This window comes from Coffea arabica, chromosome 2e, assembly GCF_036785885.1.
Source record: "Coffea arabica cultivar ET-39 chromosome 2e, Coffea Arabica ET-39 HiFi, whole genome shotgun sequence".
In the NCBI taxonomy this organism is placed as follows: Eukaryota; Viridiplantae; Streptophyta; class Magnoliopsida; order Gentianales; family Rubiaceae; genus Coffea; species Coffea arabica.
Window position 1 is genome coordinate 23,170,630 of NC_092313.1, and position 21,590 is coordinate 23,192,219.

The 21,590-nt window shown below is 38.4% G+C and overlaps 3 protein-coding genes across 8 annotated transcripts; all 3 read right to left on the reverse strand.

The window, feature by feature from the left end:
* Positions 1 to 73: 73 nt before the first annotated feature.
* On the reverse strand, positions 74 to 2,093 carry LOC113731998 (uncharacterized). Of its 4 annotated transcripts, none has more exons than XM_027257572.2 (4): positions 1,959 to 2,093; positions 1,300 to 1,414; positions 674 to 734; positions 74 to 527 (listed from the first exon to the last, which is right to left on the reverse strand). In XM_027257572.2, the coding sequence occupies exons 2-4, from the start codon at positions 1,395 to 1,397 to the stop codon at positions 240 to 242; spliced, it is 447 nt and encodes a 148-aa protein (XP_027113373.1). In that variant the 5' UTR covers positions 1,398 to 1,414; positions 1,959 to 2,093; the 3' UTR covers positions 74 to 239. The 4 variants fall into 4 exon arrangements, with proteins under 4 accessions (XP_027113373.1, XP_027113372.1, XP_027113371.1 ...); XM_027257571.2 differs by having other exon boundaries at positions 1,905 to 2,040; XM_027257570.2 differs by lacking the exon at positions 1,959 to 2,093 and adding an exon at positions 1,570 to 1,740.
* LOC113731996 (pentatricopeptide repeat-containing protein At2g44880-like) lies at positions 1,787 to 4,213 on the reverse strand. Its single transcript, XM_027257567.2, has one exon. The coding sequence runs from the start codon at positions 4,008 to 4,010 to the stop codon at positions 2,229 to 2,231; it is 1,782 nt and encodes a 593-aa protein (XP_027113368.2). The 5' UTR covers positions 4,011 to 4,213; the 3' UTR covers positions 1,787 to 2,228.
* An 8,058-nt stretch (positions 4,214 to 12,271) lies between these two features.
* Positions 12,272 to 21,504, reverse strand: LOC113732002 (plasma membrane ATPase 1-like). Of its 3 annotated transcripts, XM_072080032.1 has the most exons (21): positions 20,887 to 21,504; positions 20,243 to 20,345; positions 19,673 to 19,792; positions 19,480 to 19,578; positions 19,077 to 19,214; positions 18,863 to 18,997; positions 17,876 to 18,055; positions 17,542 to 17,748; positions 17,273 to 17,392; positions 16,827 to 16,946; positions 16,376 to 16,498; positions 16,184 to 16,288; positions 15,789 to 16,098; positions 15,448 to 15,686; positions 15,334 to 15,366; positions 15,162 to 15,243; positions 14,903 to 15,063; positions 14,321 to 14,533; positions 13,210 to 13,392; positions 12,894 to 13,075; positions 12,272 to 12,702 (listed from the first exon to the last, which is right to left on the reverse strand). In XM_072080032.1, the coding sequence occupies exons 2-21, from the start codon at positions 20,297 to 20,299 to the stop codon at positions 12,606 to 12,608; spliced, it is 2,904 nt and encodes a 967-aa protein (XP_071936133.1). In that variant the 5' UTR covers positions 20,300 to 20,345; positions 20,887 to 21,504; the 3' UTR covers positions 12,272 to 12,605. The 3 variants fall into 3 exon arrangements, with proteins under 3 accessions (XP_071936133.1, XP_071936132.1, XP_071936131.1); XM_072080031.1 differs by having other exon boundaries at positions 15,334 to 15,686; XM_072080030.1 differs by having other exon boundaries at positions 15,448 to 16,098.
* Positions 21,505 to 21,590: the final 86 nt, after the last annotated feature.

A 21,590-nucleotide genomic window follows, 5' to 3' on the forward strand; every position in this document is an offset into this window, starting at 1 on the left:
ATTAACTAGGTCTTGTACTACAACAACCAGCTGTATGAAATTTAGACATCTCTCTTTTAAGGGACTTTTCACCTGGGCAGCTCATAACGAGCAAGATTATTTATTAACCAGCGGTGGATAACTTGGAACCTCGGATACATCGACCAATTCAAATATCCTTGTAATTAATCACATTGTGAGTTAAAGGATCATGAGAGAATGAAAATTGTATACCTATTGACGGGGATGTGGTTATGTGTTCAAGATGCTACTTGTCCTAAAAACATTTTCCTGGATAGTTTCACGGAAATAAGGGCAAGCACTGTGGCTGATGGCACAAAAACGACATCAGGAATTGCCTTGATCAATTTCAGTTGGGGCACGGTCTCGCCTGCGCGTTTGGCTACCATTGCTGCTGGAGGTGTTACAAGCCCGGTAATGATGGTGGAGTCATCTAACTTGCTAAGATTCAGCTTGTTCTGCATTAATTCCATGAACAGCCTTTTCTTATTTGAATCGTCGGCTGAACTCCATTCTTTGAAATAGGCCTATTCAAAAAATCCATGGTTACCAGGAATTCTCAATGCGAGTGTCTGAATGGAGTGTGTGCTTGAGAGAGGGAGGGAGAGAGAGATCTTTGAAACAGGCCTACTTAAGAAATGCATGGTCACCAGGAAGAGAGAGAGAAAGAGACCTCAACATCTTTCAGAGGAGGAACATCATAGTGTTTACCAGGTAATGCCGCATTGATGGTGCTGAAAATCAAATCGCAGAAGTCGGTCAATCTTGTGAATCTCTGTTTCCTCTAGTACATATTTAAGATCTATTTCCTCGGATCTTTTGTTTTAAACAAGTAGAAGGCAAGGAGCTAAAATTAGCTTTGGGGGTATTAAAGTCACTTTATCCATTCAAGCTCCTAGTCTTAACTACATTCTAATGTAATATAACAAGATTTTGCACACATATATCTCCAGGCTATTTTTTGGCTGTGCGTCCAAGAATTCCGTAATAAGAAGAGGTTTACACATTTTACTTTGGATGATGACAGATGAAAAATGAAACAGACTTCAACAATTTGTCAATTCGCATTAAAAAAAAAAATCTGCATTTCCAGTCTCAAGTTAAAGCCAACAAGCCACCACCTTTCAATTGGACGAAAACAAGATGTATGAGGCTAAATTTTCACAATCCAGATTCCAAGTTCCTTATCAAGGAAAGTACAAAAGCATACGGCAAATTCTATCAGAGGAATGAAACTAAAACTATTTATTCAACAGCAGCAGCAAAAGCACGTGAACAGAATTAAATGGTAATTCCTACCTGAAGATGTCAAGAATTGCCATGTGGAAATCCTCAAAGCTGTTCACATCTTTCTCTATAAACTGCCTATGAAGGGTCCCCATCAGCAAGCTCAACATCTGTGCTGTTGGCAAACCTATCAAAGCAAATAAAGATCTTGAGGTAAGAATCATCGTGTGAAAAGGATCAATTACATTTTTGCAGGACAGAGAATAAAGAGTCAAACTTATTTCAGAGCTAAAGGTGCAAAACAAATAGAGCAAATGAAAGAAGAGTGAAATTATCATCCACCCTTTCCCATGAAGCTCGTGACTGCACCCATTTTGCAGGAATGAACATGATCCAGTTTAGGAGGTATGAGGCATTATATACTAAAAAGAAAAGTTGCTAAGAAGTTTGGCATGGCTAGTTAGCCTAAGAGGTCAGTGCAAGCAAGGAATCTATTACTTGGTTTTAGTAAAAAAATAAGAAACATGATTCCTGGCTTCTATCTAGCTATGGCATTAAATTAAGACTAAGGAATCTCATATCATAGAATTGCAAATGCTGGCTTGCATTCAGATTACACGCATCCTAAACCTCAATTGAACAACCTAAGGACAGTTGGGGAAAAGAAAAATGGAAACCTTTTTACACATCCTCTCCATACATGGTTCAGTTATGATTCTCCATAGTTTCACCTGGCAATGATGGTCAAGTAAGTTATTGGCATAAGCCATCCTCTTCCACACACCATTCAACAATTTTTGAGCCCTAATTGAAGGAGAAACAAACAAAAGAAAGCTCAATGACCAATGTATATCTTCACGCTTCTTATGGTTATTTAATGGTAGAAGATTCTTTGGATATTCAACGAATAATTGTAGGTCCTCTGTAAGGAGTTCTCAGATTAAGATGCAACTCGATCATCAAGCTTGTCCTTTGCTCAAGCTTCAATCAGTTTAAGTTGTTCAGAACCAATAAGTACTCTCTGCCTTCATGTGCAACTGCAAATGCTCCATGGCTAAGTGTATGACAGCTGACTCTGGGTGCAGTTTATCCCCAGCAACAAACTCACAAACCTTGCCATTGATCTCGATGACACTACAACCTACCTCCTTCTTTGCCCCCTTTTTGCTCATCAAACCTTTGATCTCTTCTACATCATTCCATCTTCTCTCACAGGCATAAAGATTTCTTAGCATAATATAGTTCCCATCATTCCAAGGTTCCATATCAATTGCCTTTCTTATTACTCTCTCAGCCCTCGAAATATCTTTAGCATAGTAACAAGCAAATAGAAAAGAACTTAAAATTATTCCATTAGCCTCGTAAGGCATGCGGTCAATCAAGCTTTCAGCTTCATCCAGACATCCTGCCCTTCCCAACAGATCTACAAGACAGCCATAATGCTCAACTCTCGGGGTAAGCCCGAATCCTTCCATTGCTTTAAACCATCTCCTTCCTTCCTTCACTAAACCCCCATGGTTGCAAGCTGATAAAACTCCAAGCATGGTAACATCATTTGGCTTGAACCCTTTACCCTTCATCTCCAAAAATACCTCTAGAGCTTCTTCAGCACGCCCATTCACTGCCAACCCATTAATCAAAGCATTCCATATAGATGTTTCTTTTAACTGTATGGCATCAAAAACACCTCTAGCTTTCTCAATTTCTCCACACTTTGCATACATATCAACCAAGGCAGTGCAAAGATTTGATGATCTATCCAATTTTTTCCTCCTAGCAAAATGGTAAACCCAGCTCCCCAATTCAAGAGCACCGAGATCAGCAATAGCTGGAAGAATACTCACAAGAGTAACATCATCTGGTTCAATCATCCTCTCCATTTGCAATGCATGAAACAACCTCAAAGCCTCATAGGGTTGCTTATTTTGGCAATATCCCCCAATCATTGCATTCCAAGAAAACAAATTCCTCTCTGGCATCGCGTCAAAAAACAACCTAGCTTCATCAACATCACCAATACTACAGTAACCATCAATCATACTAGTCCAAGACACTACATTCCTCTCCGGCATTGTCTCGAACAAACTCCTAGCCAAACCCATCTCCCTCATCTTTACATAAGCATCAATCATCACATTATAGGCGGCCACATCTTTCTCCGGCATAAAATAAAAAAGTCCCAAAGCCGCAGCCATATCACCATTTTTCACGTACCCATCAATGAGAGCAGTCCAAGAAACGGAACTTCTCTCAGTCATTTCATCGAACATCTTTCTCGCAAAACCCATTTCTCCAAACTTCCCATACATATCAACCAATGAAGTCCCAACATACAAATTGGATACAAACCCACTTTTCATAGCGTGATTATGAATTCCCAAGCCTTCCCAGACCGCCAAATTTAGCCCACAACACTTAGCAAGGCTGGAAAATGTGTAGTTGTCTGGCTTAAACGCTTCATTTTTTAGCAAATATGTATACAGACGTGTAGCTTCACTATACTGACGCGCAGCTAAATGGGATTTAATCATTGTATTGCAAAGAAAAGTGTCGTTCTTTCGATGGCAGAAGTCGAATATACGGCGGGCATGGTGGATACCAGATGCGGGGACGACGGTGGCAAAGGTGGTTATAAGTTTAGTGAGGAGGTTAACGTTGGTTTGGAGGGCGTTTTGGATCATGAAAGCGTGGACCTGGAGAAGTGTTGCCTTGGTGTTCCTTCGCTGGAGGAGAAAGAGGCACTTCTTCTCTGCTGGACTCCATACCCATTCCCTTTGATTCATGGAGCTGGAGCTTTCATCGCCCTCTCCAAAAAGCGTGGGATGATAATTCCATTGGAACTGCGCCTTTTAATTTCTTTTTTTTTTTCCCCCTGGTTATTGGTTTGCTAATCTGTATTTAATGGCTCTCTAATGCTGGATATGAAAAATGTTATAGTGTGTGTGTGCATATATTTGTCTGATTTTCTATTTTATTTGGTTATAAGTTATGGCTGTTGCTCCAAATGTCCATATTTTTTTTAATTTTGTTACGTGCTATTATTGACTTGATCCATTGTTCTATGCAAGAGAGATTTCCTTGGGTTCTTTTACTTTGTCAGAATATAAGCGGATGTTTATGGCAGAGATGAGTATTTTTGTTTTTCTCAAAAATAAAACACAAGGTTGCTGGGCGTAAAATAATACTGGTAAACCTTCAATATAGCGGAGATATCTAAGAAGTTGAAAGGGGGGGAAAAAGAACAAGGTGTCCAAATTTACAACTGCGATTATCTGTAAAAGGCATGTAGGTCTTAACAAAATTGGGGGGTTCTTCTGAGTTTTAGACTAATAGGTGTCATGATATTGCTGGAAAAAAGGGGTTTAAAGTTTGTTGTAATGCGCTCAATAGGCAAGACTGTAAAAAAGTGGACTTAAAAAGTATTTCCGTGGTTTATATTGGACTTTTGGCATGAATATGGTCATTATGGTAAGGCATAATAAGAAACAGGTCCCGCGAAATATTGCAAAGACGGAGGAGTTTTATCTAATGCTCCTAATTCGTAGTGCTTTCATGCCTCTTTTTTTTTTTTTCCTGTGCTACTTCCTATTTGAAGTGTCATTTGTTGCTTGTGTATCAGCATTGCTATTGGACGAGAAGGTGGTGTGGCACCCCTGATAGCATTTGCACGATCTGATGCTGAGGTAAATTTGCATTTTTGCTGCAATTTGAAGTCCTAAAATTACTCTACAGTCATTAGTTTCTTCTGTAAAGCACTCTCTTTACTCGTGGTAATTACAATTTGCTTGTGTTTGTTAGGTAGTTGGTAAGATGATACTTAGGTGCATATTGAACTTATCCTTTGATTCATAGTTGGTGGCTCTGTTTGATTATCCTCCATGCACCTCTTTCCTCTGATATTCCCTGCTACTCTCCTCCCAGAGCCATCCCTCTCCCCTACCAAAATAAATAAACAAATAAAGATAAAAGAGAGAAGCATGACAGCAGGTTATCTTGTATTCCTTGCAGAAATAGTACTTAGCTAACAGTCAAATGGACAACTACGTAATTGCAGCTTTTGGTTCTTGTTATCTGCAAGTCCTTTGGAAGTTCTGAGGTTCGTTGTTGAGAAAAAGACTGCCTGCTGAAGGAATTCAGTGAGAAGCATTAGTTTGTGCATTGTCACCTCTCATGCCCTTCTCCATGTGTTGAGAAAGTTTAGAGTGGGAATATTTTGAATGCAGTAAAGCCAGAAACCATGATAGGTTATCTAGTGTATAATCTGTACACACGGTAGATATTTAAAAAGTTTTCACAAACTTTGCCTTTGAACTTTCTCAGACTTCTGTATGATTCCACGACACCACCGACCGGCTGGTGCTCAAGAGCTTCAAGAACCTCAGCCTCAACCTTGGCAAGATTCTTGTATTTTCCAATAAGGGAAAATCACCAATTTAGTCCCTAAACTTTATTTTTCTGTCGATTTAGTCCCTATACATTATTTATAGCCAATTTAATCCTTAAACTTATATTTCAGTTCCAATCAAGGAGTTTTGCGGCGGCGCCACCACATAATTTCCGTCAGTTTCCCAATCGAGCAACAAGAAGGGGTATTTTAGGAACTTCCATTCTAAAGCCTTAACCAAAATTAAAAAAAGGTGCAATCTTGCCGTTTCTCATAACTCAAGATTCAATTCTTGACTTCACTTGGATGTTGTGAATTGGAGTTTCGAATCTAGTCAGCTCAATTCAATCCAATTGAGTTTCCATCAGATTCTGAATTGAGCTCAAACCAAATTCAATTGAGTTCTCAAAATCCAATGAGTCTGAATTTGGTCCTTGCTTTCCAAATGCGGCATAATCTCCCGAAAGAATTGGCGATGGAAATTATGCCGCAGAACCAAACGCAAATCTCCCGAAAGACCCAAAACCCAATTCAATGGAGAAATACCCACCCAAAATCCAAATCTCCCGCAAAACCCAATGCGCCGGAATTATGCGGTGGATTTTCAAAGCAAGGACCAATGCAGCAGAACCAAATGCAAAACCCTCAAGCCGATGATGGCCTCAGCTCATCCTTTGGAGTCACCTCTCATCCTCGTGAGGAGTCCATCGCCGCCGCCAATCCTTCCTTCACCGACGGAGTTGCCACCCGGGACATCCACATAGACCCCTTGACTTCTCTCGCCCTTTGAATCTTTCTTCCTGACTCTTACCATGATTCCGCTTTCATGTCCCAATCCATCAAATCAAGGGCTAAGGATATTCAACCATTCGATTATTTTGATCCCAGGTCCGATCCAAACCAACTTCTTCTCCGGCGGAACAGCTATGGCTCTGCCAATGGAGTCACTACCACGACGCCGACCGTGACCATCCGGAATCAGAATCATTGGAGAAATAGCTATGGTTGTAGTAGTGACGATGTCAATTTGAAATTGGATAGTGGGGGTTTACAGAGGATATAATCCTAGAAACAAATTGTCGAAAATTGCCCGTCATGGGGGTTTACTGAAGCAATTTCACGGTGGAGTGGGAGCAATGCTTTAGTGGCGAATGATTTGTTTTGCAGGCGGATTGCTTCAGTGGAGATTGCACCTTTTTTTAATTTTGTAGGCGGAATGCTTCAGTGGAGTTTGCACCTTTTTTTAATTTTGGTTAAGGCTTTAGAATAGAAGTTCCTAAAATACCCCTTCTTGTTGTTCGATTGGGAAACTGACAGAAATTATGCGGTGGCGCCGCCGCGAAACTCCTTGATTGGAACCGAAATATAAGTTTAGGGATTAAATTGACTATAAATAATGTATAGGGACTAAATCGACAGAAAAATAAAGTTTAGGGACTAAATTGGCGATTTTCCCTTCCAATAATAGAGTCCAAAGTAAAAAACTTCTGCCCCCCGGTGAAATACATACATTTTTAGCAACAACTAATATGTTAGGCTCATGAATAAAAGATTATGTCCCACATTAGTTCAAGAGATGGAGAAAGATCCGAGACCTAATAGTTTAAGTTTTTGGATCAGAGTTGGATTCCTTACTTACATATTTGGCTCTTTGGTGGGTTCTCACGAGATGTTTCCCCTTATCAAATTGGTATCGGAGTTTCAGGTTGCGAGATTGGGTTACTCATGAGTAAATGGATTCTCCTAAGAGTTGGACCGGTGAAAATTCTCTACTTGATGGTGGACTGAAGTGCCAAAGTGCTAAGGAGTTTGGCTAGTGTTGGATCAGCTGCGCCAGCGGCGTATTTACACTGGGCAATTTCTATAACACTTATAAAAATTTGATATAATTTCAAGTGTGCCCCCGGAGTTTTGTGTATTTACTGGTTTATATGCTCTCAAAATTGCTTTTGATCTTACCTCTTGTTATTTGTTACAGCTACCGTAGAAAGGGTTTTTCAATTATAAATATAGTGAAGAATCGGTTACGAAATAGAATAGAAGACACTTGGATGAATGATTGTTTAGTTACTTATATTGAGAAAAGTATACTTCGTGAAGTTCAAAATGAAAAGGTTATAAACTGTTATCAAAATATGAAAACTCGTCATGAGCAATTGTAAATAGTTTAGTTTGCTTTTTAAAATAAAATTATTATTACATTAATAATTTTGAGTTTGTCTTTTTATGTTTTTCATGGAATATATGTATCATTTGTACTTGTTGGTGAATATTTTTTCCCTTAAAAAACTAGAAAAAGAGTATGTAAAAAATTTTAGAATTATTTTTGCCCTTACTAAAAATTTTTTCTAGCTCCGCCACTGAGCTGCGCCATGAGTTTGGCAAGGTCCAGTTGTTAGACTCATGATGTTTCCACCAGTCATAATGGCATTGTGTAATGAGAAGTCTATTCTCTAATCTAACAAAAAAATTGTAGAATAATAAAAACACTAGATCAAGTAACTCACACGAGTCACGGCAGCTGCAGGTGTAACAAATGATTCATCCATGACAGCCTTGTACGGGTAGACACTTTCCTCGTACAACCCATGTTCTTCCATCATTAAAAATGCATTTTTCAGATTGGATGATATGCGTCTCTTTTTTCTGTCCCTTCATCCCCGTCCTCTTGTTTCTCCTTCCCTCTAGACCTTTTCTTGGCTGGACGAACTTGTTTCTCCTCAAGCTCTTGTTTCTCCTTCCTTTTCATCTCTTGGTTGTTAGGGTCTGTTTGATAATATAAAAAAGTGCTGAAATTGAACCTTTTCAGACATTCGGATGTTTTGAGTGTTTGATAAATGAAAATTCATCTGCTAAACTTGTTAAGCAATGCCAAACCTGTGTGTATTTTTTTCAGCACAAGAATTTTAACTGAATGTTTAATTCTGATAAGAATCAATAGAATTACTTCAACTATCTTATCTTATTTACCAAATCTACTCTTGTTTGTTAATTATATTCAAAATTCTTATTTAATTAAACAATCTAATGTTCTCTATCTAATGGTTTTCTATTTCTCTTTTCTCCCTTTTTAATGACTTTTACATATTCTCCATACTTCTCATATAATATATTTCATCTTTTATATTAATTTGAATTTAAAAATAAATATTGTTATTTTCATATTCAACAATTTTAAGCTAATTAAATCATAGGTTCTATTTTTTTTTTAAATAAAAACATATAAGGGCAAAATTGTCAAATTAAATTTATTAAGCATTCAGTTATAAATATTTATCAAACAGTATAAATAAGTTTAGCATTAAAATTCAGACATTTATATATTTTTTTTCAGTGCTTAAAATTCAGTAAATTAATTGTTTCAGTATTCAGATTTCAAAATTCAGACTTCAGAATTCAGATTCAGTTTTATCAAACGGAACTTTAGCCTCTTTATTCTTGTTCTTGGTTGGACTACCATCCGAAAGGTCATACCTCTTATGCACCTCATCAATGAACTCTTGTTTTGACAAAGAGACGGGCCTCTCTCCTAAAAATAACATGCAGAGCTGATGTTGTATCGGTTGTTCTTTTATTTGGTGGAAGTAATTATTATTGATATACACAATGGAATTGGTGCATTTTTACAATTATTAGACTGTTACCAAATTTCAAAATTACAACAGTTATCCGGATGGAAATTAAAAGCAGCAATCTTGCGATCAAACCTACTTAACTGGTGGAAAAAACATCAATCTTGTAAGTAAAACCAAAGGGATTGATGTCAGCATCATCCATGGCCGGCCATTCTTTCAACTTTCAAGCTTTGATTCTAGTCTTAAGAGGAGCTGAAGGAAATGAAAACAACCTTGAGGAGAAAGCAGTAGAAATTGCAAAACTGACTGACGTGCAGTGCATTGCTAGAGGAAAGACTTTGGCAGCCGCCAATTTTTGTGGTAATTTCCTTTTGTCTTAGACTTTGGTAATTCATCAATGACAGCCTGGTACGGGTAGACACTTTCCTCGTACAACCCATGTTCTTCCATCATTAAAAATGCATTTTCCAGATTGGATGATATGTCTCCTTTTTTCCTTCCCTTCATCCTCATCCTCTTGTTTCTCCTTCCCTCTAGACTTTTTCTGGGCTGGACGAGCTTGTTCCTCCTCAAGCTCTTGTTTCTCCTTCCCTTTCATCTCTTTGTTATTAGCCTCTTTCTTCTTATTCTTGGGTGGACTACCATCCGAATGGTCATACCTCTTATGCACCTCATTAATGAACTCTTGTTTTGACAAAGAGACGGGTTCCCCCCCTCCCCAAAAAAATAACATGTAGAGTTGATGCTGCATCGGTTGTTATTGTATTTGGTGGAAGTAATTATTATTAATATAAACGAGGGATTAGTGCATTTTTTACAATTATTTCTCTGTTACCAAATTCCAAAATTATAACAGTTATTCGGATAGAAATTAAAAGCAGCAATCTTGCGATCAAACCTACTTAACTGGTGAAAAAAACATCAATCTTGTAAGTAAAACCAAAGGGATTGATGTCAGCATCATCCATGGCCGGCCATTCTTTCAACTTTCAGGCTTTGATTCTAGTCTTAAGAGGAGCTGGAGGAAATGAAAACAACCTTGAGGAGAAAGCAGCAGAAATTGCAAAACTGACTGACGTGCAGTGCATTGCTAGAGGAAAGACTTTGGCTGCCGCCAATTTTTGTGGTAATTTCCTTTTGTCTTAGATCTTATAAATTTGCAAAATCTAAAAAAGGGAATTATGTGATCCTAGTTACCAATCATAACTAAACAATTTTATCTATTCCGTGATCTTTAAGAACAACCATAGGATTGGTGTAAATATTATAGACTTCAAGCTCATTGAAGCAATTTGCTAGAAACTGGATGCTCATCTCATGAGCGGCGATGCAAAAAAATTAAAAAAACCTTTGCCGCTAATCAAACGTGCGGCGATGGTTTGAAGGAATTAAAAAAAAAAGGAAACTGAAGTAATCCAAAATAAATGAAAATTAAAATTATTTTTACTTGAAGCCTCACATCGGAGTTGCGGCGATCCCTAATCAAGAACCCTCCATCAAACATCACCAATTTTGTGACGATTTTCAATTTTAGCAATATTCTGAGAAATTTGCCATTTATGCCCTTATGATATTTATAAGACTCTGATATGCAGAAAATACATATTAGATGAGCAAGCCGTCTCCCACTTTCTTTGGGATCTTAATTGATTTTTTCTTTTCTTCTTTTTTCAAAGGATGATAGTAAGGAAACATTGATAACCAGATACCATCACCATTAATTAACAGATTTATTTTTGTTTTATTGATTTGTTATACTGTGAAAGAAACTCGTCGACAACTTCGCAGTAGATGCTTTTCTTCATAAAATTTCTCCCCTGTATAGGGATGGCAACGCGGCACCCGTCCCGCAAGAGTAAAAATGGGGCGGGGGATGGGGCGGGGCAAAATATATCCCTCCATCTTAAAACGGGGCGGGAGACGGGGCAACATACATCCGCCCCATCCCCCGCTCCGTCCCCCGCGTACATTAAAAGAAAAAAAAAAAATATATATATATATATATATATAAATATATACAACAATCCTAAATTTTTCTTCGAGGTGCAGGTTAGGCCATCCACCGTCGGCTCCTTTTTCTTCCTTTCTTCTTTGTGTGGGACTTGCATCTATCTTCTTCTATTGGTTTAAAAATATACCTGCAAACTAGTCTGGGCAGTAGATCACGGTTTCTTTCGAATCTGAGTTCAACCCGTCGCCATCATCTCCTCCTCCCTTAGTTGCACGGCTGCTGTCCACACTGCCTGGCAGCACATCGGCACATTGTTTCCACCACCAACGCAAACTGCCGCTCTCGCAACATATCCAGATCGTTGGTGTCTAGCCGCTCCAAGGCAGCGATCTCGCCGGCAAGCTGGTCCTCAGCAATTGGATCAAAAGCAACAGACTTTGAGACACATAAACAGAGGTCACCATTTTTCTTGACGGACTATATCTCACCTCTAGAGTCCAGATTGACTGCAACTCACGCTCCTGCTCCCAACCTGGGCACTACCGTCTCTGCTCCATTAGCCACTGATCTGGCAAGACAGCCTCCAGCGAGTAAAGGAAGCGTCGCAGACAAGCCTCCCCTTAACTACAAAGTGTCTGAAGGCACTTTGATAGACGAAGTCTTCCACTTCGATTTCTTTCCCCGCGGGGGACACGGGGTGGGGGCGAGGCCGGGGGCGGGGGATGGGGCGGGGGACGGGGGAAGTTATTTGTCCCCATCCCCCGCCCCATTGCCATCCCTACATGTTACCAAAACATTTTGGTACTATCAAGTCAGAGCTACAGGGCCCCTGTAGCTCTGACTTGATACTCACGTTAAAACCCATAGCTAGCTAGACAAACACATGCAAATCGCAATAACTCATCAGTTGCCGGCTTTCATAAAACCCCTCAAGGGAAGTTGCCAGAGCCCCCCCGGTTTTGGGAGGGGGGTTGTGGAGACCGATCGAGCTTATCAGTTATTTCAGAAGCTGGATTCATTGCATTAGGATTCATTGCTATCTTTTTTTTTTCCCCTCTTTTGCTCCAATGCCATATTGTAAACGTGTCGGAAGAAAATTGACGGAATTTAAGAAGCAGAGAGGGGATGAGAGGATTGAAACCCAAGACCTATGATTACCGAGCCCTCGACAATCTGAAATTCCGTAGACAAATTAAATGACTTCATCTTTGTCAACGTCTGGTTTTAGTGAGGATAATAATCTTACAAGTTCAAAACACCTTTGCATATTCAGAAATCGTTTGGTAGGCGTGATTAATTGGTCATCGCTAGCTGATGCGCCATCAGCAAGTTAAGCAAAAATCAGTGGTTAATGCTATTGTAAGAATCACGCCTTTGCTCTACCTTTTCTGCAGGAGCCCGTGGTTTCTTAGAACTAATAAAAATTACAGAATTAGAAACAATAAAGGATTAATAGTAGAAATGCAGATCAAAGAGTGTAGTTCTGGTTAATGGCATCAATTTCTATTCCCTTCAGCTTGACAAAAGACTCCACCTTGCCCTTAAGGGTGTGAAGCTCTCTCAACCTTCAAATTCAAGAAAGATGCTACATCAGACAAAGCACAGAAATTTTGCTTCTCATTGTGGAGGGAGGAGAAATAGAAGACAGTAAAAATGCTACACACGGGACATATTTGGGCAAGCTCTGAGCAAATCAGAGAGACTGAAAAGGCTACAACTTAAATTTGCATAAAAATGTTTTGGTAACATGGCTTACCTTGCAATCTCTGCACGCCTTCTGGCTTCTTCAGCCATGTTATTCATCTCCTGGAATGTGCTATTGCGATCTATAAGCTTCACTGGCTCAGGAGCATAGAGGCCATGTAGTGTCCGTTGCTCCGTGGCCCAAGCAGCCTCACGGGCTTCCCTTCCAAAGTTCTTTTGGGTGGAGAATGCAGTCTGGCCACAAGAAACATAATTGGGCAAACATAAATGTTGATGTATGGAGAAAATAATGAAAATTGAACCTGCAAACTGTTAATAGTATACTCTAGGACTTTTTGCAGAATGCTGTAGGATTTAGCTATACTTACCCTTTTTTCCACCACCAGACCCCAGGCTTTTCCACTGAGTGAATATCTAACCAAGAATTTAAGGGGATCAAGAAGCATGTAGGTGATGATATTGTATAACCAGATGACACCGGTCCAACCCCAGCCAATGCTTCTGATTCCAGCAAAACCCCAGGTTGCAGTGGCAGATATTACAGTTGCAATCTGCAAAGCGGACCGCCATTAACTCTATACTAAGAAAGGTACGAAATTTGATCCAACAAATATTTGGTAATCTTAAATATGGGTCACAAATTGATTGTTTCACTTTACTATTTAGAACTCTATTTGTCTCAGAACTCGGTGCGAAGTAGATGTAATGAGGTGACGGTTGTGCTTTAAGTAGAAAAGTTAGAAAAGTATCCTGCATCCATGGTCTTGCATTAAGAAAACTGGACTATGGAGTTCACTCGTGTAGACTAAAGGAACCAGTTTTTATCTTTTCGTCCATATGCAAATATGCGTTATTCATCTAGAGGATGAATCACTAAAATGCTGCACCTGGAGAGTGCAAGACAAAATGCAGACTGCTTCAATTGCATATGGGAAAGACAAAGGAGGATAAAAGAGGAAAAGAGAATAAAAATTGAACTTGAGCTTGAACTGTATGGGGAAACAGTTAAACCAAGATGCGAAGTATCCAGAGTGTAAGTCATACACAATATAGAGAATGTATATTTAGAAGGTAAATTATTGGATGCACCATTTTCATGCTTAGAACAGCTTCATGAATCTCATAGTTTTCTGAACTCAAAAACTAGTATTATGACTAGTTAGTGAACAATGACTTGGTTTTATGTGAATTATTCTATAAGTTTTGAAATAACATTGAGAAAATTGAAGATATAGTGACTAGTGAGTTAGGACTTTTGGACCAAATGACATTCATGACAGAAATGTTTATCTTCATCGCATAAGCACAGAAGACAGGATAATCAAGAATCTTAATCATTCTGCTAAATTATTCTTCTTCTCCATTTGGACTGAAAGCAATCTACAGCTTCTTTTGTAAGTCAATAGTTTTCGGTCTGAGTTGCTATTGACATTTTATCTTACGCAAAATAACATGCAAAGAGGTAGAAGAACATGTTACCAGCTGTGCAATAACAAAGGCTGTTACTAGGAGGAAACCAGGTCTCTCTTTGAATGACCAACTCCTCGAGCGAGTCACAAAAATTAGGGCCTGGCTGATGGTGCTGACTTGGAGATAAACTGCTGATGCCACCATTTGATTGAGGCGCTTAGCTACCTCATCGTTGGACATATCGAATTCGTGCTTGTTGAAATTCCTTACGTTAAAAACATTCTGGTAAAAAGAAAACCAAGGACAATCAACAAAAAATGGATGAATAGTAAAATGATATAACGGAATACGCTTACATTAGATAAATGCCAAGTAATCTGAGTTTATTAAGTTTCAGAAACATGGATAACATCTAGGGCTCTTAAGCCAGTATGCATAGTCTCTGAAAATTTTATGCAGCCTCCTTAAGTATTATTCAACTGATGTCGAAACATCTTTCAAAATGCAAAGTATTAGCAAATAAGCATTTCTTGTCCCTAATTACCGTGAATGCAAGAAGGAAACACATACAAGGATGCATTGACACATTATTCTTCTTTTACGTGCAATCTGTAAGTTGCACTGGTAACCCAACAATGACTTTCCAGTTACCTTAAAGAAGCTAGTTTCATATGCCACATAAAAGAATATAACAGTAGTCACGGCCATGTAAGCACCAAGAGCAACCCCTGTGGCAAAAATTTCACTAAGCTTCCAACTGTCTGGAACTGGGGAAGGTTTGACCCTGTCTTTGGAAATTGTCATGATTGTACCTAGACAAATAAATTCCTATGTCAGATAGAAAGAACCTGCAACAAGAAGACTTATGAGATGTTGTCAAATCTTAAACCAAGTACTGATGTATGCTAACCGTCATTCAGGATGGCAATGACAAGAACCATGAAAGGAGGGAAATCAAATTTCCAAATACATGTCAGCAACATGAATCCTAACTGCACAAGCAACCAGGTGCAGTATGAAAAGAAGAAAAGAATGCTTCTATATCTGGAGCATCAAGAATATATTGTTCATAGAAAACTTACCACAATACGAATAGTGATAGACACAGCATATATCTGGAGAAAACAAAGACTATTTTCAGCCAGGCACTTGCACAAAATCTCTGTCTCTACTAAACAATGTGATGTCACTATTACCGTATAGTTTTTCATTCTTTGGAAAATTGCACGGCTTGTTAGGACAGCACTGATGATCACACTTAAGCCAGGTTCTGTCAGAACAATGTCAGAGGCACTTCGAGCAGCATCAGTTGAATCTGCTACTGCAATACCTATGTCAGCTATCTTTAGTGCAGGTGCATCATTTACTCCATCTCCAGTCATTCCACAAATGTGCTTTCGTGCTTGTAGTCTTTTTACAATCTCATATTTATGTTCTACAAAAGGACGCATAAAGCCACAATTGTGATCAAGGCTTTTATGGTAACACATCATATATGGACTTTGAAGGAATTTGAGTTTTAGACTGCAAGATTTACCAGGAAAGACTCCAGCAAAACCATCAGCTTTCTCAATAAGTTCATCTATTGGTAGTGCTGCAACTGCTTCATCTTTGCTGCCTCCAAGCAAAGATGAAGAAGGATACATATTTGTGCCCATTCCAAGTCGTCTTCCTGTTTCCTTAGCTATTGCCAACTGGTCACCAGTTATCATTTTCACACTGACTCCCAGGTCAAGCGCTCTTCTAATTGTTTCTGCACTATCATGTCGGGGTGGATCAAAAAGCGGGAGAAGGCCAATGAATTCCCAGGGGCCACCAGGACCATCTTTGTTGCCTGAAGGCACTTCCTACATGGGAAAGAATTGCATAATTCTGTCAACAAGCAAATAGCAGATGCAAGGAAGAATATGCAGTTCAAACAACCTCAAGTACCTGATATGCAACTCCAAGAGAACGAAGACCACGATCTGCAAATTTGTCAATGATGGAATGTACCTTTTTCTCAATCACTGACTTGTTATATGCTAGATTGAGAATCTATGGAACACAATTTGTAGAATTTCAGATGTTCCACATTTTACATGGTTTAACCTGTATTCTTGTTAAAATATCTGGATAGGTTACCTGCTCTGGTGCACCTTTGCTTACTCTATGCATTTTCCCAGCTTTATCTACATATGTCAGAGCTGTTCTTTTGTCAGTTGGATTAAATGGGAGAAAGTGAACTTCTTTGATTCCAGCTCGTGCCTTACAAGAATGAAAAATGGAAATATTAGAAGTGAAATATAGGAAGGACTATCAGAAAATCATGATGACTCCAATTTTCCAATTTTTTATTTAAGCAGACAAACTAGTGATGCTCTTGATATAGCTTTAAGTGGTATTAAGGTAGTTTTCCCTCAGCAACATTTCAAAAAAATCCTTATCTGCAGAGTACAGTTCATCTCCTCTTTTTTCAATTATTTTTTGCAGTGACACCTATTTTACACAAATAATGGGAAATCTTTCTATCAGCTGTTTAAATCTTGAACACACACAAAGCAGTCTTTACAAAGAAAGTGCAGCATTGACATACCTCCTTAGGATCCGATAGCATTGAAACAATTGCTGTATCAATAGCATCTTGATTCTCTATCCTTGATGCTCTTGCAGCCATTAGTACAACTGCATCCTTGTCAACACCTTTAGCGAAAACCTGCATTTGAAAATGGTCCCTTCAAAATGACTAGATGTTGCATGTGTGGTCAATTCAACTTCAAATTTAATCAGTTTTTCCCTATTAAGGTGACATTGAAATCTGATGCACAGACTTATATTATGAAAGAACGTAAGTTGTTTAATCTTGTGTACACCTTATTCTCCACATGCTGAGACTTTACCAAACTGATGAGATTTGACGTTGAAAGTGTGATTTCTTTCTCTACTATGAGAAACGTATGCGAGAGATTAATATGAAGGAACAAAGCATAATGTTGGATTCTTTCATAATGCAGAGAGAGAGAGAGAGAGCCGAAGCATAACCTCAATCATATTTTTGTCCACTGTCAACTTGTTAAGTGTAAGTGTGCCTGTCTTATCACTGCATAAGACATCCATCCCAGCCATTTCCTCAATTGCCGTCATCCTTTTTGTTATTGCACCCTGCATAAAAAATGTTTACCGGGATAACTTGACTGGTATTCAACTTAGCAAAAGTACATTGGATAAGTATATCTATATCATAATTATATCTTGATCATGATTTCACAACGAAAAAGGAGGCACTGTTTTGCTTGCAAGTTGCAACGAACCTGTTGAGACAATCGATGTGATCCTATTGCCATGGTAACAGAAAGTACAGTGGGCATTGCAATTGGAATACCACCAATGAGAAGTACAAGAAGGTTATCAATACCAGTTCGGTATGATCTCTCTTGAATTGCATATATGACAATGATTTCAATAAGCATTCCAACAGCAATGGAGCAAATGCAGAAGTTTCCAATTGCTGTTAAAACCTGCCAAAAGATTATTTACTATGGCTTTCTCATAGTAAGAAATGGAAACAAGAAATCATATATTCATTCAAATTTCCAACAAATTTTGGGGAATGCAAATGGGGAAGCGTTGTATTCAGAAACATACCTTCTGGAAATGCCCAACATGTGTGGTATTTTCCACAAGATGAGCTGCTTTGCCAAAGAAAGTATGAACTCCAGTAGCTATTACGACTGCATCAATCTCACCTTGCTTACATGTTGAGCCTGAATAAACCCCATCACCAGGATTCTTGGTTACTGGAAGGGATTCTCCAGTAAGTGCAGACTGTTACAGTGAAAATGTTTAGCAAAGGAGAGGAAACCATTCAGGATAAATGGTCATTCTTCAACGTGTTGATGTGAAAAGAAGAAGAAAATTATGATCCAGAAACTTTGATGTAGTATCAGCTATCCAACTCAATTTTCTGGCAACTCATATTACATTCAAACAATCACTATCTGACACCAATTACTTTTGCCCTTTAATGTGAGTCAAGCCCGCACCAGTGAGTTTTTAACTACATTTGTTTAATGTAAGGCATTCCTGTTTATAGTAATAAACTCACAATGTAGTATCATTACTTGGTTGCTTCAAAAGAGGAGTCCATTGAATTGTAATCAATGTTTAGCACACACCTACTGTTAAGTTAACATATCAAGAAATGGTTTAACTGCTAAAGAGGAAGACACTATCAAGCTATATTAACAGACTCTTGTTTCCCACTCACATGGACCAATCCCATGATTTTTTTGGTTAAATTTAAAAAGGACAAAGATTAATGGAAGGGTTATTTAGAGTATTCTTGTTATATTTCAAATTATTACTATCATTATTATTAGTACTCTTTTTTTTTTGTGTAAATCAGTTGGAAACTGAAGATCATTAATCTGATAGTAGTTAGCTTTATACATATAAGAACTCTGGCTGATTCAGGAGAAATACTTTGGGGAATAGAACATGTAAGTGAACTACGTACAGAGCCTGAGGCAAAACACTGAAAAGATCCACAAAACTGTTTTTATTTTTTTGGAGTCTCTATATGCTTTTGGAAGATGATCTCATTTTTCTCATTTCTTTGCAGCATCTGAGTACCTGATCTATTTTTAGTGGATCCCCTTCTAGAAGACGTGCATCAGCTGGGACAATGTCACCAAGTTTGATACTAATGATATCACCTGGAACCAGCACTGAAGCATCTTCTTCACTCCATTTACCATCACGCAAGACCTGGAAAGTTTTTGAGAAAATTAGAACTAAAGATTTAATGACAGATTACATTTGACAAACAGTTTATGAAGTTCGATACCTTTGCTTTTGGAGCCAACCGCGCCATGAGAGCGGCAGCAGCATTTCCAGCATTATTTTCCTCAATAAAACTGATGGTTGAGTTGATAATGAGCAAAAGCAAGATACCAACAAAGTCTTGAATATCTGGACCCTTGCCCTGTAGAATTTAGTCTTTATTAAACGTCAAGGAGGATAAAGTTCAAAACTTGTCATACACTGTAGTAACTGATCCGGGAAAAGATTTCAACAGGCAGCTAGTGCTCAATAAATCGAAGATTTTCTGGCAGAAATTTCCAAGGCTATAATTTATCCACAATTAATCAAATGCTTGAAGTATCAATTACATTCAATTTAAGGTCTTAATTATCGAAGTAATTAATTGTTTGGGTACGCAGAAGATAGAGCTACAAAAAGATCCTTACCCCTCCATTTGCAAGAGCAATGGACATGATAGCAGCGGCCTCCATGACCCAAGACAGAGGATTCCACATAAAGCCCAAGAATTTCAATACTTTACTTTCCTGAGTAAGCAAGAGCAGTGGATGTCGAATTCAGGGAACAAAGAAGAAAAAGAATACGAAATAGTAAGTGGAGGAAGGGTGATTAGATTCCAACCTTCTTCTCCTCAAGTTTATTGAAACCAAACAAATCCAATCGTTCTTTAACTGCATCTGAGCTCAAACCTTTCCTAGTACACTTCAGATTATCAAATACCTCTTCGAGGGGAATGTTTTCCTGCACATTGAGGCTCCAAAACTCAATATTCTGATGGTAATTTTTTCCATGACAGTCTTTATCATGGATCCGCAATCTCTCTTGTAAAGTGTATATAACATCAGAAGATCTGTTAAGGGTACATTTTTATTCATTACTTCAATCATGATCATTGTATTTGTGAGGAGCAACTTATTTGGGGATCACATGGAAGACTCCCCACTGTTTATCTCTTGCACTTATCCAAGTACTAATTTCTTTTCTTATTGGGATTAAGTTCATGAGTTGAAATTATTTCACTTTAAATGTGCCTTTCGTTTCTTGATTTATGTATCATTATCGCTTCAGAAATTCAGAATGAATCCAGCAGGATTTAACATGCAAAAAAATAAAAATAAAAAATAAAATCTTTAACTGACTGATACGCTAACTTAATAAGTAAACACTTCTGAAATTGTACTGTACACGTACAAGATCAACAGCTTCCTTGATGACTGCATCAAGGGCAACTGACTTCTCACACATCATCTATTTCCTTCTTTCAAATCCCAACCACCAGCTTCTTGTAAAGATTCTGCATTTCCACAAAACACATGTTGAACATACAAACACCTTCCACAGGTAGGAAGAATTCCTAGAACTAACATAAGCCTGAGAATTTGCAATATTTCTCTTCTGTTTCAAAATTTTAAATGGAAATCAAGAAGGATAATAACTACTGCCATTTTCTTCCATATGCATTAAAAAAAGGAAATATATCATGTAAATTAAGTGTATATGTGTGGTTCTGGAATGAATGTTGAATATAACTCATCCTCGCCAACCATGGTTCTGTCAAGAGGTAAGGGACTCTCAGCAATGCCAAGAGATTAAAAGTTTGATTCTTCTCACCAGAAACTAATATTCTTGATATATCTAATTCATGTGGATAGTCATAGCCACTGTCTCAAGAAAGGTAAGGTTCAACACGACATAGATGAAATCAGAGTTTCTCCATACACGGGGTGATTGGACAAGAATGCAATGTTGCCACAGAAAATTCTGTGTAATCTAACCTACTTTACCCATTATCAGTAAAATCAGTAAGAGATGAAGAAGGATGCACACTTTTATACCTGTAAATTGAAGAGTGCTTTCAATTTCACATTCAGCTAGATTGCTGCTATTATATTGCTAGAGCAATTAGGACCTAGAAGCTTTGCCTCAACCTTTAGTTGTGGCAATACTCTAAGGGCCTGGTGTAAGTTTCAAGGATGTACCAAATTCATCAAAATTTATACTCAACATGCAAACAAAATTATGAGAAGTGCCAGCGTTACTTGAATTTGAATATCCTTAAAGGGAAAAAAAAAGTGCAAGAATCAGGAACCGGGCATGCACGAGCCTTAAACCAAGAAAAAGACAGCAAGCCGGCTACAGAAAATGTAAGTTGCGGCGCATGGGGCGGGAACTTTGTAGGAAATGTGAAAGCGCCACATGGAAGGAGGTGGAAGTTCGAATCTTAGCCGGCAGGAGACACTTCGGCAAACTCACCAATCTGCTGGCGAGATGAGTAAAAGTCTGGGAGATTTTATTTAACACATGACTGTTTTGCCGCTTTGACGGCATTTCTTGGGAAATCTCGCAAGTACAAGTACAACATTCTTGTACTTGACCAAAATTTTGCAAATTTGGTGATTTTGTCAATATCCTAAAGTCACTTTTGTGGTGACGTGAAGTTTGACACTGGGCGAGCCAGGTCTCTTGCAGGTTAGGATTCAAAGCTTATTAACATATATAGTAAATGTGTGAATGCCAATCCCCCCAATTGAACCCAATT

Coding starts and splice junctions, on each gene's coding strand:
- LOC113731998 (XM_027257569.2), bottom strand. CDS start 1,565: ATGATAATTTCACTCTTCTTTCATTTGCTCTATTTGTTTTGCACCTTT. Junction 1,415..1,504: donor CACCTTTAGCTCTGAAATAA/GTTTGACTCTTT, acceptor TTGCTTTGATAG/GTTTGCCAACAGCACAGATG. Junction 735..1,299: donor GCAATTCTTGACATCTTCAG/GTAGGAATTACC, acceptor TTTGATTTTCAG/CACCATCAATGCGGCATTAC.
- LOC113731996 (XM_027257567.2), bottom strand. CDS start 4,010: ATGAATCAAAGGGAATGGGTATGGAGTCCAGCAGAGAAGAAGTGCCTC.
- LOC113732002 (XM_072080030.1), bottom strand. CDS start 20,299: ATGATGTGTGAGAAGTCAGTTGCCCTTGATGCAGTCATCAAGGAAGCT. Junction 18,056..18,862: donor ATCCACTAAAAATAGATCAG/GTACTCAGATGC, acceptor TCACTGTAACAG/TCTGCACTTACTGGAGAATC. Junction 15,244..15,333: donor CTATCACTATTCGTATTGTG/GTAAGTTTTCTA, acceptor TTGCTTGTGCAG/TTAGGATTCATGTTGCTGAC.